Source organism: Grampus griseus, assembly GCF_964374135.1.
Source record: "Grampus griseus genome assembly, chromosome: 12".
Classification (NCBI taxonomy): Eukaryota; Metazoa; Chordata; class Mammalia; order Artiodactyla; family Delphinidae; genus Grampus; species Grampus griseus.
The window spans coordinates 25,961,749-25,977,044 of NC_139006.1; the positions used below are offsets into that span (position 1 = coordinate 25,961,749).

At 51.7% G+C, this 15,296-nt stretch overlaps 1 protein-coding gene across 1 annotated transcript in view; it reads left to right on the forward strand.

Moving 5' to 3' along the window:
- CRKL (CRK like proto-oncogene, adaptor protein) overlaps positions 1-11,907 on the forward strand; it is a 31,273-nt gene extending 19,366 nt beyond the window's left edge. Inside the window, exon 3 of the mRNA XM_082667493.1 lies at positions 8,583-11,907. Coding sequence (XP_082523619.1) covers positions 8,583-8,717 — 135 coding nt within the window. The 3' untranslated portion in view covers positions 8,718-11,907. The remainder of the gene's footprint in view (positions 1-8,582) is intronic.
- The last annotated feature ends 3,389 nt before the right edge of the window (positions 11,908-15,296 follow it).

Below are 15,296 nucleotides of genomic sequence, written 5' to 3' on the forward strand. Positions count from 1 at the left end.
TAAATTCATTTTTTTTTTAAAAAAAGCACCAGTCAGTAGCATCTGGTTGTAGGTGAGGGTACATGAGGCCACTTGATGGCTGCTCAGGGCACATGGACATGGAGGGTTTGATTCAGGTGCAGGTGCCCAGAGCACATGGGGCGGTGTTAGAGCAGGCAAAGGGCCCAGGCAGCTCCATGAGGGCGGGTGGGCTGTCTGCTTCTTTCTGTCTTGTGTCCTTCCAGGCCTGGCACATGGATGTTCAGCATGCGTTAAATGAGTGAACGAATGAAAGCCACAAACAGCAGGATGAAAGCTGCCTGGTGATTGTAGCACGTGGGTTTTTGCTTTGTTTTATCTTTTTTGGGTTACGGACCCCTTTGAGAATCTGGTGAAAGCTGTGGACTCTTTCTCCAGAAAAACAACATATATTAATGTATTTACATATAGTTCTGCATATACTTTGAGGATCTTTAATATCTGAGACCCATTCCTGTCACCGAAGTTAGGACTTCTGACTCCAGTGTAACCCATTGCACTCCTGATCTTGTTTTTATGGCGCCTGACTGGGGAAGCAGAAAGCTGCTGTGGCAGCCAGTGCTGGGGCCTCCTGCAAGGAGGACTGCTCTTTGAATCAGGTGCCAGAAGACAGGCGGCAGAATAATTTCCAGAGCTCCTGTTCACACTCGGGACAGGTAGGGCTCCAGGAGACCATGGCCACATCAGGAAGTATCCTCTTGGCGTCTCCCTCTTCCTACCCCTCGTGTCAGCCTCACACAGAACGGAGCCTGCTAGTGTGTGCTCCATCTTAGAGTTGAAGCAAACCCTCCCCAGTGTGCTGGCAGTTCTTATCATGAGGAGGACTGTCACAGGGTGACAGTAAAGGACATAAGGACATAAGGAATGTCTTCTCGATCTGTTGATTGGGTTAGCCACACCTTCCAGCTCACATTGGTCCTTGAGCTGAGTTGGTACCCAACCACTTCAGGATTTATCTGCCTTCCAAAGTGAGTGCTGCTTTTGGCTCAGCCCTTCTACCATGAAGCCCAAGGAAGGACACCGGACCAGCACTGAGAGCTCCCAACCATGCTGGGCCCTGGACCCGAGGGGCTGTGTGGTCAAGCCATGGAAGAAGCCAGTCCACAGCCAGCCCCGTCCCATGTGTGGTGTTCTGGGGCTCGGACCCGTGGAAGGGGGCCTTCAACTAAGGTAGAAAACAGCACGAGGAGTGACGGGCTGTGTTTTGACATGTGAGGACTCCTGCAAGGCCAGAGTGTGGCATTAATGGTCAGGTGGCCATCAGAAGTCTCCCAGCCCTTCTACCCTCCTGGGCTGCACCCAGCCGCACGCTGCTACTCAGGGTCCCTCAGGCGAAGGCCTCGTCCTTGCTCCTGTGCTCTGCAACGTGGACTCAATACTGCTTTTCAGCCACTCGCTTTTTGCACTGTTTTTATCATCTAACAGACATTTGCTGAGTGTCTGCCACGTCTAGACAGTGGGTTATTTATTGTCTGTCTCACAGTGAAGAGGGTAGGAACTGCAGTCGACGTGCAGCACATCTCACTGAACTGATTAGGCAGAATTAGTAGAAGGTATCCTGTGAAGACCGTCAGAGTCAGGAGTGAATTGGCAGAGGTGCGGGTGGGATGTTCTGGCACCTTTCTCTGCATCCTCCCGTGGTCTTCCTCGTTGCTTGGGACCCTTCACAGTGACGTATCAGACTTCGAGTCTCCAGGCCTTCCCCTCATCTCCTCTCTCTAACAGGCATCCTTCCCATCCCCCGTCGGTTTTGAGAAGACCCTTGTTACTGACAGGGTTGAAAACCCACTTTAGTGTACAGTGCTTCTCCATTGCTGGTTCCAGTTCTCCCCGGAACCAGCCAGAGGACAGCTGGTCGGGGGCATGATCGTGGGGTGGGGACTGGGTCTACTCAGGAATCTCTACACCAATAGCAGCTACTGTTTACTTCGCTGGGTGTTGTGGTTAACACTTCCATTTAGTACTTCCTTTAATTATCGCAAGAACCTTCCAAAGTCAAAAGAAAACGGAGACTTGGACAACTTGAACTGTTTGTCACAGTAATGTAGCCCTAAAAGTGGCAGAACCAGGACATCGGTCCAGCCCTGCCCCATTCCAAAGGTCATAGCGTGAGTCACCGCATGGTGCCACCCTAAACCTGCTTTAAGCAGAGACTGCTTACCTCCCGCTGTTGTAGATCTTAGATCTTAGTTTCATGTGTGTCCTGAGTACACAGTACAGAATCCAGCCCATCTCCAGTGGCGGCCGCCCAGAGCCCTTCCTGCTCTCAGTGGCGGCGTGTGCAGCTTCATAAGGCTGTTTATGGGAGCTGGGATTGTCCTTAAGGTGTGTTTGACTTTGGTCAGGGTTGCATATATGTTCCTTCAGTTGTGGAAGCAGAGCAGAGATCCAAGGTTTCTTAGGACAAGCTTGATGGTGCTGGGCAGTAGCCTGGAACATGGTTTTTAATATCTTACGCTGTGCAGTCGTGTGGTCGCACTTCCAGTACATCACGTCCCTGTATCTGTCATACAGCCCATCTCTGGGCAAGACCTTGGCAGGTTTGAGAAACTGAAAGGAAGCCACTGTGATTGGGGTGAGGGTCAGAGATAGGAAGAGTTGGGGACCAGAGGAGGTAGAGCCTTTGAGACAGGAGTTTGGATGGTGCTCTTGTGCAAATAAATGGTGTCGGGGGTTCAAAGGCAGAGCAGTGACCTAATTATCTTTATGTTTTCAAAAGGTCTGTCTTCTACTGTCCTTAGGCCCTTGTGCCTGTCACTTCTGTCCTCAGAACCTTGCTGCTTACTTGGCCATCTGTCTCTAGCACGTGCGGACAGCAGCCTGTCGTTTTTTCTCTTTTCCCTGATTCTGCAGACTTCCCTGGAAAGCTTACAAGAGCCCTGTGACATGGAATGCGAAATGAGCGAGACCAGCCTCCTCCTTCTGAGAGTGCTGTGTGGGGGTGGGGGACGAGGGCGAGCAGAATGGAGCCCCCATGGGGCAGAGGGGCAGCAGAGCAAGAGGGAGGTGAAGTCTCCTGCTTCAGGTGCCTCGGCATCAGTGGGAGGGGACTGGCCCGGGGCCATTTACCTGGGCCCCAGGAGTTTCTTGGTGGTAGGTGGGGGCCAGGCTGGGGGAGAGGAAGGGTTGGGAACTGCGCTGAATGGCAAGGGTGGCAGGGGATGGAAGGTGGCTGGGCTGGTAGAGCCAGGCAGTTGGGGGGGGCACCTGGAGGAGGGGGCATTAGCAAGAGGTCTCAGCGTGTTCCTGGCCCCCGGACTGGAGGAATAAGCTCAACCAGGATGTGGGAGAGGGCTGCTGGGGCCAGGTTTTCAGGAAAGTGAGATTTTTTCTTGCACATTTATCAAACATCAGCTAAGGCAGGCTAAGATTACAAACTTGAGGCAAAATATATGCACTCTGGGCATCCAGAGTCCAGGTGAAGATAGAAAAGCATAGATAAAAGACAGAATTCCCAAAATATTTTTTGTAGGATGTCAAATGAGTGGAGCAAACAAAAACTTCAGTCTTGGGGAGAAGCTGTTGATCCTGACATCTGCCAACAGCACCCATCAGCCAAAACTGCATTATATTTGTTTCTTTTTAGTCTGAGCTATTCTGGCCTTAGTCTTTTTTTTTTTTAAAAAACATCATTGTCAGGGCTTCCCTGGTGGCGCAGTGGTTGAGAGTCCACCTGCCGATGCAGGGGACACGGGTTCGTGCCCCGGTCCGGGAAGATCCCACATGCTGCGGAGCGGTTGGGCCCGTAAGCCATGGCCGCTGAGCCTGCGCGTCCGGCGCCTGTGCTCCGCAACGGGAGAGGCCACAACAGTGAGAGGCCCGCGTACCACAAAAAAAAAAAAAAAAAAAAAAACAAAGAAAAACATCATTGTCAGAGTCTGATCTGGCTCTGAGTGCAGGCCTGCCTACAGACTGCCCAGGGACCCTCAGGCCATCATCCCTTTGCACCACAGCGTCCACCTGGGCGTTAGCTCACCTGGTCCCTCTCCCCTTTGCTCACCACATCTTCTTTACAGGTACGCACTCACACACCCTCTTATTTGTCCTTGCCTTTTCTTTCTTGCTTTTTTTGGAAAATTTTTAAATTAATTTATTTTTGGCTGCATCAGGTCTTCCTTGCTGCACGCGTGCTTTCTCTAGTTGTGGTGAGGGGGCTACTCTTCATTGCAGTGCGCGGGCTTCTCACTGCAGTGGCTTCTCTTGTTGCGGAGCACAGTCTCTAGGCGCACGGCTTCAGTAGTTGTGGCTCGCGGGCTCTAGAGTGCAGGCTCAGTAGTTGTGGCACGCAGGCTTAGTTGCTCTGCAGCATGTGGGATCTTCCTGGACCAGGACTGGAACCCGTGTCGCCTGCATTGGCAGGTGGATTCTTAACCACTGTGCCACCAGGGAAGTCTCATGTCCTTGCCTTTTCTTATACTTATTTCAGTACATTGATTATATTGTATTTTCCGTAAGTCATTTTGTAATGGTGTCAGTAGTTTTATATCCATGAATTTTCATTTCTTTCCTATTTCATTATTTAAAAAATAAAGACAGGTAATCATTTTCTTAGCTGAAAAGGAAATAAGGAAAGAACATGCTCTCATATGTTGGAGAGAGAATGTGCCAGTGAGGCTCCCCACATTGGTGGCCTTGTTGTGCTCCAGGCACGAGACAGCTGGTTCCTGCAGTGGAGACTTGAGGAGGCCAAGGGTCTGGGGGAGGTAGGGGTGGGGGTGGCTGCAGGGCCTGGGTTTGTAGTATCCCAGCAGCTCCTGCCTGCAAAGGATTCTCTCTGCTCACATAGGCCCCATCTTAATTTTTGTGTTAAATGAGTTTCATCTCATGTCTTAAGTTTGTGCTTAAATATTTTTTTTAATGGAATAAGACAGATTGGACACAAGTCATGACTGCAGATCCCCATTGACTTCAGCTCCCTTTGATCTTCAGCTTTGTGATTTCTGCACAGTCTCCACTGCAGCTCAAGGTGCCATCTGCAGTAGAGCTTTCCTTGGATCCGATCTGGCAAATATCTTCACTAGAGATAGCAATGTGGTCATAATCAGGGTTTTCCTCTTTTATGACTTCTGTACGGTAGGAAAAGAATATACAAATTACAGAGCTAAATCTTTGGTACACTTCAAAGAATATGAATTTATTCTTAATTATCAGAATCGTTGGTGTGATATCCTAGTTATGAATAAGAAAGACATTTCTCTTTCTGCCACCTATGAATAAAAACATTGTTACTTGGAGAAAGGGAGCAATACTTGAACTCTAAGCACTAATCTTAAAACAATCTGTATTTTAGAAGTCTACTAAAGACATTTTAAAACTTAACTCTTACATTAAATTAGTTTATTCTTTCCCCAAAATTTTTATTTCCTTTTAAGGCAAAACAAGAGAAAACATGTCTTTTCAGTTGTAATTTTTTTTTCCACTGAAGTATTTTACAACTTAATTTTTAATACAAGTCTTAAAGTTGGTAACCTTCAAATTTTAATTGTTCCACCAACTTAGGTGTTAAAGTTGAGTGATGACATAAGTTTGAAAATAATATAATAATTTAATTTATAAATACGTGTAGTTAGCTTTTTACGCCTTGTTTTTCTCATATACATATCTAGTACTTGGCTACAAAAATCTGAATACTATAGTGCATTTATTTTTGTCTTACGACGTGTCATTATATAAAATCTAATTCTTAATCACTGGACTAACTCTACAAGCTGTCTTACAGTAAAGTTGAATTTGTAGTTTTCCTAAATAAGAGGAGTTTGAGTCAGAATTCAGACTAGGAACTTAGGGACCCTCCCCCCTATTTTTTAAAATTTAAACTGAATTTATACTGTGTTCTAACCAGGGAGCCTCAGGGGATAACACTCTTTTCCGTTGTCATTTTGGCAAGTACTCCCAAGTAAGCCGGTCTCCACAAGGCAAGAAGTTCCATTTGGTAATAGCGCTGTTGTCCATGTAAGTGTGACCGCAGTAGGTTTGGGGAGTTAAGCAGTTGGTGTGCTGGTTCGAGCATCCCGGTGAGCAAGTGGGTTGATGAAGTCAGCAGTGCCGGGTGTGGGGGAGACCTCAGGGCAGGGATGCGACGTTAGGGCAGAGAGTGGCTGGGGAGCCAAGGGGTCCTCGTGCAGCTGGGCTGTGCTGCCGTGGCCCCCCTGCTCCAGCCTACCTTACAGGAGGGTAGAGTGTGTGGAGAATCAAGGCTGAGCCCTGCAGCAAGAACCCTCTGAAAAGGCGGCCACACAGCCAAGCTGCTGACGCGCAGCGTCTGCTGAATCGAACTCTGGCCCCCGCAGCAGCTGCTGGCGGTGTGTTTCCTTCTCCGTCCCCAGCTCTTCCCCAGCCTGAGCCTTCGATTTCGTGCACAAGTCAGGATGAAATCACAACCTGGACAGACTGGGTGGGCATGGGCGCAGTGTTCAGTTCTCTGTTTCGCACCGGCGTCACCTAATAAGCACCGCGTCTCCCACCCCCGTGAGCCGAGTGATGTCCTGGTGCTTCCATACAAATGGCTCGTCTCGTGTAGACCAGGAGCCATCTTAGAGCCTGGAGTTTGGTTTTAAGAGTGCAGTAGCTGGCCCTGTAACCTGAATGCCTGGGAGCCAGGAAGGGCAGGTGTGGCTCTGCCTTGGAGCCCCGGGCGCCTCCGGGGCCCTTGGTCACTCCGGGCCAGCAGTCAGCTCTCTAGCCCAGCAGCTTTAGCAGAAGATGCCTTTTCCAAAATGAAATACTGCATGGAACCCCATAGATGTCAGATTAAAAGTTTTTTAATATAAAGGTGTTTTGTAAATTGAGATTTACAAGAATTAAGAAGGCAGTTGGGGGGGGTGATCGACTTTTACAATGGGCAGAAAACATTGGAAATAACGTGAATGGTAGATACCATCTTGTGTTAACCCCCCTCAACCAGCTCACTTCTGAGTGTACTTTGTTGCGTGCAGTGAGAGGTGTGTTTTGCCCTTTACCTTGCTATTCTCGGGGGCCTTCCATCAGACACGTGGGACAGAAGCTTCGTTCCAAGGAAAGCACATGAGCAGCAGCCAGCAGGGCAGCACGGAGTAATGGGGCAGGAACGCGCTTGACTGCTTCTGATTATAACTTTTATAAAATACACATTTACAAGATTGAAGTCCCAGTCTGACATCTGTTGGAGTTTAAAGCACCTCCTCAGAGCTCAGGGTCTGCAGACAATTTGAAAACCACACCCAAGTCAAAATTGCTGCCTTCCCTTGATGAGCAAAGCAGCCCCTGGCTGGTGCCTGTCCTCTGGCCGTAGGTAGGATTCCTACCACCCTAAAACTGAAGGTTGGTTTGAAAAGGTTCTCTGAGCTGGGCTTCCTTCCCCCGAGACTGGCCGCTGGGAGACGCTGCTGCAGGGGAGGCAGCGGACAGGGTGTCCTTCCCGTGAAAGAGGGTGGAGATGGCTTTGTTTCTTTTTTTTTGCGGTACGCGGACCTTTCACTGTTGTGGCCTCTCCCGTTGCGGAGCACAGGCTCCGGACGTGCAGGCTCCGGACGCACAGGCTCAGCGGCCATGGCCCATGGGCCCAGCCGCTCCGCGGCATGTGGCATCCTCCCGGACCGGGGCACAAACCCGCGTCCCCTGCATCGGCAGGTGGACTCTCAACCACTGCGCCACCAGGGAAGTCCCGCTTTGTTTCTTTTAATGCACTTTTTGCGTGAGTTGAACCGTTCTCAGAATCAGGTGTTCATTCTGTGCCGTTGGAGTTAGTAGCCAATCTGGGGGGAAAAGGCTGCCTCAGAGCATGTTCTCACAGCTGAGCAGAAGCACCCTGGCTTGCTGGTAGGCACCTCGTGTCTTTGGCACGGCCTGATTTTATTTAATTTTTGTCTGCATTGGGTCTTCGTTGCTGCGCACAGGCTTTCTCTAGTTGCGGTGAGCAGGGCCTACTTTTCATTGTGGTGCATGGGCTTCTGGTTGTGGTGGCTTCTCTCGTTGTGGAGCACGGGCTCTAGGCACACGGACTTCAGTGGTTGCAGTGTGCTGGCTCAGTAGTTGTGGCTTGCGGGCTACAGAGCTCAGGCTCAGTAGTCGTGGCACATGGGCTTAGTTGCTCCATGGCATGTGGGATCTTCCTGGACCAGGGCTGGAACCCATGTCCCCTGCATTGGCAGGCAGATTCTTTTTTTTTTTTTTTAATAAATTTATTTTATTTATTTTTGGCTGCGTTGGGTCTTCCTTGCAGTGTGCGGGCTTCTTATCGCGGTGGCTTCTCTTGTTGCGGAGCACAGGCTCTAGGTGCGTGGGCTTCAGTAGTTGTGGCTCGTGGGCTTTCGAGCACAGGCTCAGTAGTTGTGGCGCACGGGCTTAGTTGCTCTGCAGCGTGTGGGATCTTCCTGCACCAGGGATCGAACCTGTGTCCCCTGCATTGGCAGGCGGATTCTTAACCACTGCACCACCAGGGAAGCCCACAGCATGATTTTAGGTCTAAGCACTGAGAAAAATGAGAGTCCTAAGAAGAAAATGTGTTGGTTCCTTTCAGTGGAATAGCATGTGTGATTTAGTTTTCAGAGAAAACGCTGACTTCGTCTTCTTTCTCCCCCTTACAGGTGGGTGACATCGTGAAAGTCACAAGGATGAACATAAACGGCCAGTGGGAAGGCGAGGTGAACGGGCGCAAAGGGCTCTTCCCCTTCACGCACGTCAAAATCATCGACCCTCAGAACCCAGATGAAAACGAGTGATGCTGCTGCCCTGTGCCTGCTGCTTCATCGTCCTGCCCCACACGCCTCCTTCAAGCGGGGAAGTGTCCTCTCGGGCAGGTCACACGCGCTGCCAACGTCCAGCTTCTGCAGCGGGCAGCCTCCCACACATTGGAATGCTCACAGTGGCTGCCCCGGCATTTGTATCATAGTCGTGTTGTCAAAGAGTAGCTGATTTTAGAGTTCTTTGGATCATAAACTGGAAACACTGGTGGAGGCACACAGGTGAGAGGAGGTGCCGAGGACAGGGCTCCCTTCCGGCCAGCGCCCCGCCGGTCCCTGGGCTGACCCAGGGTCCCAGGGGAGCTCGGGCCCACAGCAAGGCCTTGCCACTGGGAGCCATGGGTGGTGCCGTCGCCGGCGTGGTTTCCATGAAGAGCAGAGGAAGTGGACCCTTCAGGAGAGGGAATTCTGCCCTAAACTCCCCACGTCAGGCTTTTCTTTTCTTTTTTTTTTCCCTCTTGTTGTTTGGTTTGGTTTTAGAAGACTTAATTAATTAGACTGGTGTGTTCTGAACAGGTTTTTAAATAGCAGGTTAGCTTTTGTGATGAGACGAGGGATGGCACGTGCCTCTGAAGCCGCTGTCACCGCAGGAGCGCAAGAAAAAGAGCCCTGAGGCAGAGGCCTGTACTGTCTTTGTTGCCGGTGGTACCTTGCCAGATAGCAAACAGCCACCACCACCACCACCCAGCAGATGTGGGCTTCCAAGCTGCGTGCATAGCCTCTTGGACGACGTTGTCCCCGCAGGCATCAGAGCCAGGGGCCAGGGGGTGGTGTGATTCACCTTGTTTGCTGGCTTCCTGTCCAGGCTTTCAGTGAATGCACCCCTTGAAAGTATAGGACCCAAGTTTCCTTAAAAAGTCGTTGAATTCACTAAGGAATCGTTAAATTCCACTCACTGAGGCCCAGTTCTCCCTGCCCCAGCAAGCTCCCCAGGCTGCCCAAGAGAGATCGTGCTGCTAATTCTGGCTCCATGGTTCTTGTGTCCACACTGCTGTCCAGCAAGAAAGTGTAAGCCCTGGGCCTTGGTTGATGCATTTGATGTCTAATGAAATGCATCATTAGCCATTACTTATTTGATGTTAAGTTTTCCCTGTTGGCTAAAAGAGGCCTGTTCATACGAGTCAGCTGGTACCAGTGTGTGACCGATGCCACGTCTATAGCACACGGCCGACTAGAATTCTGGAACCTTTGTGCAGTTCAGTGTGCCTGCCCTTCTGGACCCTGCTGAAGACAGGCCTCAGCTGAGAATGCGTCCAGCAGCCCTGGGGGTGTGGTCTCAGCCTGATAAGTAACTGTCCTCCCTGAGCATCTGCTGTAGCCTCGGCCCTGGCTCCCAGGGGTCTTGGGTTTTGAGGTTTCGAGCAGTTATCCTGGTCAGAACCAGCAAGGCCACCATGTTTCAATTTCTCTTTAATCAAATGTTCCATCAGGTAGGTAACCATCATATTAAAGACTCTTGAGGGTGCTCACATAGCCCTGTCTCTCTGTGGTTTTCCTGGAAAAGGCTTCTTTGTGGGCTCTTCCTGATCAGTGAGAGCTGTGGCCACCTCTTGCTCCCAAGGTGCCCGAGTTGCAGTCACCTCTTGTTCTGGGTCCAGGCCCAGCCTAGCCCCACGGCAAGTGGCACGTTTGTGGCTGGGCCCCTGCCCTCTACGTGGGGATGATGCCTACCCTGTGGCCTGTAACCCAGTACCCAAGGGGGTCTCTCACAGAAGTGGGGGACGTGTGCCTTGTCCAAAGAGAGCACACACCCTAAGGCCTTATTAAACCACATTTAGCCGAGAGGCTGGGCACCTTTGGATGCCAGTAGTTGGCTCAAGTACAAGAAGTATATGGCCTTTTGGAAAGCAAGGTTTCCTTCCAGCCATGTCTGCTGACCAGTAAACAGCGTGACCCACCTCACGGGGATCACTTCAGAATCAGAACACCCTGCAAATGTAGGTTTACTTCAGAAGGCATCTGTTCAGTCCGTCAGCCCAGGTGCATGTCTCCAGGGCTGCCCCAGAGATTCAGAGCCCCAAATTAGGTGAGCCTTGAGCTCTGAACTGGAGATGTGTGCCAAAAGTAGTACCTTTTGGACTTAGAACCTTATTAGTTTTTTAATCAGCCAGGGTAATTCTTTTTTTTCCACACTAAATATGTAAGAAACAGCCCACTACCTTGGCTTTGGGCCTGGGCTCCCCAGGGATCTGGGAAGACTCTGCTTCAGAAAGCGACTCAAATCTTCCAGAGGCATGGGCTTCCCTCCTGGGCAGGCTTCCTCTTAGGACTGTCCATTATTGCTACTTGCTCTGCTCTACTGTGTGTCACTTAAGAAAATGTGTGGATGTTAAAGTAGCTCACTGGGGAAGAGAACAAATTATATGCTAAAGGAATTGACAGTTTGATTAAAAATGTACTTATCCTGGAAAGCGAGTTGTCCCTGTCACCTCTGCCCGGTGTTGCTGCCTGGGGACACAGCTGATGAAGAGAAGGACATGTGGATGGACTGCCCTTCGACGACTTTGTCACCCAGATAAGACCCCTTCTGTGCTCACGGTCAGGAACCTGAGGAGAGAGGGCCAGCTGCTCCCTCCTGAGCCTGAGCATCTGGCCTGTGCTGACTCCCTTCTCCAGCTGTTTACACACAAGGCGGGCCGGGACCGGCGGCCACTGCTCTTGTTAAGTTTGCTCAGAGGAATATGAACATTTTATTTTTGAAAAGGGATGGTGTTTTTGTTTCAGGTGTTTATAATTTAATCCTTTAATAATATTATGTTCATTAACCTCTTAAAATGAGTGAATCCTGATTGTTTTCACACCAAACCCGAGACACCACCGAGCTCGCCCTCAGCCTCCACCCTCTGGGACCGGAGGCCTGTGTCCCTGTGGCTGCAGCCAGTGGCCCCGAGCTGGGCGTGTGCTCTCACGGAGTGGAAGGACAGTCCTCTGAGACAGGGTCGTGGTCTCTGCGGGAGGAACAGTGGCCTTGCTTCTTGACGGTCTTCACTGTGTGTTTTAAAATGACAACAACACAACACAAAACTCTTTTGACCTGTAACTTAAAGATCATAAACTTCAGGCAATAATATTTTATGTGTAAGCTTTTAAAATTATTTTTGGGGATCATAGCTTGTTTTATTTTGTGCTATAAAATTAACAGTATTAAATGACTTATATTCTTAGAATACATGGAGTGTCTTTTCTTAACAGATCAGTGCCTTTTTATTTTTGTATTCCATTTTACGTTACTGGTCCCGGCATCAGACCCTTGTTTCCATGGCCTGTTTGTACATTGTCTCAATAAAACTTGCATCAGCCGGCGGTGGCAGCGGCTTTCGTGTTTTGGTGTCTCCTCAGTGCTGCCTTGGAGGCCCTCGGCCCCCCTCAGCCCCCCCAGCCCCCCCAGCAGTTAAGCACCTGCCCAGACACCTGTGAAGCAATGGCCACCTGGTGCTTCTGCGAGTTGCCCTGCCCAGCCCTGCTGCTGTGGACTGAGTGGAGGGGTGGGGCTTGGCACCAGCACCACTCACACCCTGGCCTCCCGGGGGCGGGGTGGCAGTTCCAGGCCCGGCATCCTCCAGGGAACTTGGGTGTCCTCCCTCTAATGGGCGCCTTGTCTGAAGCATAAGTTTCGGAGCAGCCTTGTCCCTGGTCAGGGCATGAGACTCACCTGCCTTTCTTAAATCCTCTGTGGCCCTCCTGACAGGCTCCGGGACCTTCAACTGGAGGTGTTGGGGGGCCCGCTGATTTCCCTGCCGCCCCCCAGCCAGTGCTATCCCGCACCTATTTGTGTGCCAAGAGAGGTCCAAGTGTCGTCGTGGTAGAACCTCCAGGAAGGTGCAACCTGGATCATCTCAAGCTGTGTTGCTGGAAAGCTTGGGAGATTCCAAACGGTCCACTCGTCCTGGAAGAAGGAAGGCCTCCGAGACACCTTTGAAGAGTACTTTCTGCTTGGAAAGTTAAATTTTGCTCAGCAACGCTGGGCTGGATTCCTCCGTGATGGGAACCCCTGGGAAGTGAAGCTGCCTCCCCACGGGGTGAGTGTCAGGGCCCAGGTCTTGACACCCCACAGCGTCTTTGCATCCTGGCCTGGAGTGACTCATCCTTCAAGCCCTGGCCCTGCTCATGGCTCCCTGGCAGGAGGTTGAGGCCTGTGTCCAACGGGGGGCTGCAGAGATTGAAGGGCATCCCCTGCCCACGCCTTTTGCCCTGGGGACACCATCGCACTCTCCCCAGGCTCCCAGGCTTGTAGCCCAAGGTAGCCTGTGCCTTGCAGCCTGGCACTGAAACGGGGGCAGGGGGAGGGGACTCAGCTACACCCTCCAGGCCTACGTGCCAGAGACAGCCCCAGGGCTCCCACTGTTCAAACTTAGAGGTCCGAGGGAGGGGTCGGGAAGGGGAGCCCTTGGGGTGGGCTCCCAGAGCTGCCCAGTGGCCAAAGCTGGCCAGTGGATCGGGTGGTCCGCCCAGTAGCTGTGTGGAGGGCAGGGCCAGGAGCAGGGGGACCAAGCCCCTGCCGGCCCTCCGAGGAGTTGGGAGAGTTTGGCTTTGGCATTGAGGTTAGAGGGAAAACACCCATAGGGCACAGCATTCAGAAGCCCTGTGTCTGGAGAAAGGCCACCCACCCTGTCGACTCCACATCCCAGTCTCCCTGGCCTGTTTATTACTGTATTTTCCAGAGTTACTCGACAGCATGCAAGTAAATATATCTGTAAGTACTCTTTTTTAATGTTTTCTCTACAGAAAGGCAGCATAGATCACTTACTGTTCTGCACCCTGCTTTATTCCCCCAGTCTGTTTAGAGCTGAGCCTCTGTTCTCTTCCATCACTGTGTCGTGTTCCTTGAGGTGGATGTGCTGTCACTCGGGTAACCACCTCGGGTATTGATGGGCATGTAGGTCCTTTCCAATCTCAGGTGGGCAGATGCATTAAAGTGAGTTCCTCTGACTGGGATTGCTGGGTCAAAGGCTCTGGGCACTGGCAGTTTTCAGAGCTGTCGCTAAATTGCCCTCTTATAGGGATTGCCTCAATTTACACTTTCGCCAGTGATGTATAATATATGAAAATATAACATTTTTACAAACACTGTAGATACCTTGTTTATGGCTAAACAGTATTCTACTATGTGGCTGAGGCACCTTATACTAGCCCATCTGTCTGTCCTGGCGTGTGGAAGTTTTTGCCAGTGGGGTTTTTTTGTTGTGTTTGGCTGTACCAAGTGGCTTGCGGGATCTTAGTTCCCTGACCAGGGATTGAACCGGGTCCTGGCAGTGAAAGTGCCAAGTCCTACTAATCACTGGACTGCCAGGGAGTTCCCCCACTGTTTTGATGATAGGAAATCCTCAGGTCTAAGTAAGGGCTGCAGGGGTAGGGCCCATCTTCCAGCTCCTGGGCTGACTCTGGTCCAGTCCTTGCCCCAGGTGCCTCCCGGCCCCCCTGCCCCCTGTCCAGTGCCAGTCCTAGTTGCTGGTATTTTTTCCCCAAAGACACATGTGATGAAAACCCCTAGCCCGCTCCTCCCTGGCCTATGAGATGCCTGCATGCCAGGCTGCTGCCCAGAGCCCAGCACTTGAGCCAGACTGGACTGACACATTCTGAGTCCCCAGAACTGGCCATCGTACCTCCTTGTCTTTGCCACACACTTCTCCTGCCTGGACGCCCTTCTCTCTGCTGAACTCCAAAGGGCTCATCTGTCCTCGGCTCCTGCCACCTCCTAGGAAAGCCCTCTGACCTTCCCTCCCTCCATGGGGACTGGAACTAGAACTGGTCAACCCTGAGCCCGGAGACAAGACAGGACTCACGACAAACCAGCAACTTGGGGAGGGTCGAGGCTGGGCTGAAACAGGCTGGTGGGAGCCGGCTTCACGGGGTCGGAGAGCCCCCGAGGACCCTGGGGTGCTGAGACATGGCAGTCAGGCTGTGTAGACCCACCTGGGATGTGGGCAGGGAGGCTGGGCTGTAGCAACCAGAGCAAGCCAGGGAGTCAGGGGTGAGGCCGGGAGTGGAGCGGTGGGGATGGGCTTAGCCAAGGCTCCCCAGTCTGGGGATCCCCCAGCGTCTGCCTCCATAAGAATAAGTCTCGGGGTAGCTGAGGGCACCATTCCTGCCTATCTTGCCCCTCAACACAGCCAGCCTCAGCTAGGATGCTGGCTGTGCTATATCAGACCCTCCCAGCATTTCCTGGGGACCAGTTAATCAAATCGAGGTCTCCCCATCTGGAAATCCACCTAAGTCCCCAGGGAAGAGTCCACTCTCTGCCCTCTGAACCCCAAGGCTCAGGTGGGCCCTGTGGACTCTCAGGTAGGCCTCCAGGGGGCGCCAGAGTCAATCCCAATGTTAGACGCCGTTCTCTCACTTTGTGGCCTAAAAAAGGACAGCCCTGCACGTCAGAGCTTGGAGACCCTAGGCTGAGAGGAGTGGGGAACAGGGGTGGGTGTGAGGAAGACAGGGACAGGCTTGCATGCTGGGGGGCCCAGGGATCACCCCTTCACCTGCTTCTCACACCTTGGCCTTTGGGGTGTCTGCTGGGTCTGTGTATTGTCAAGGCCACTGGGATGAACGCTACCACGTTGCCAG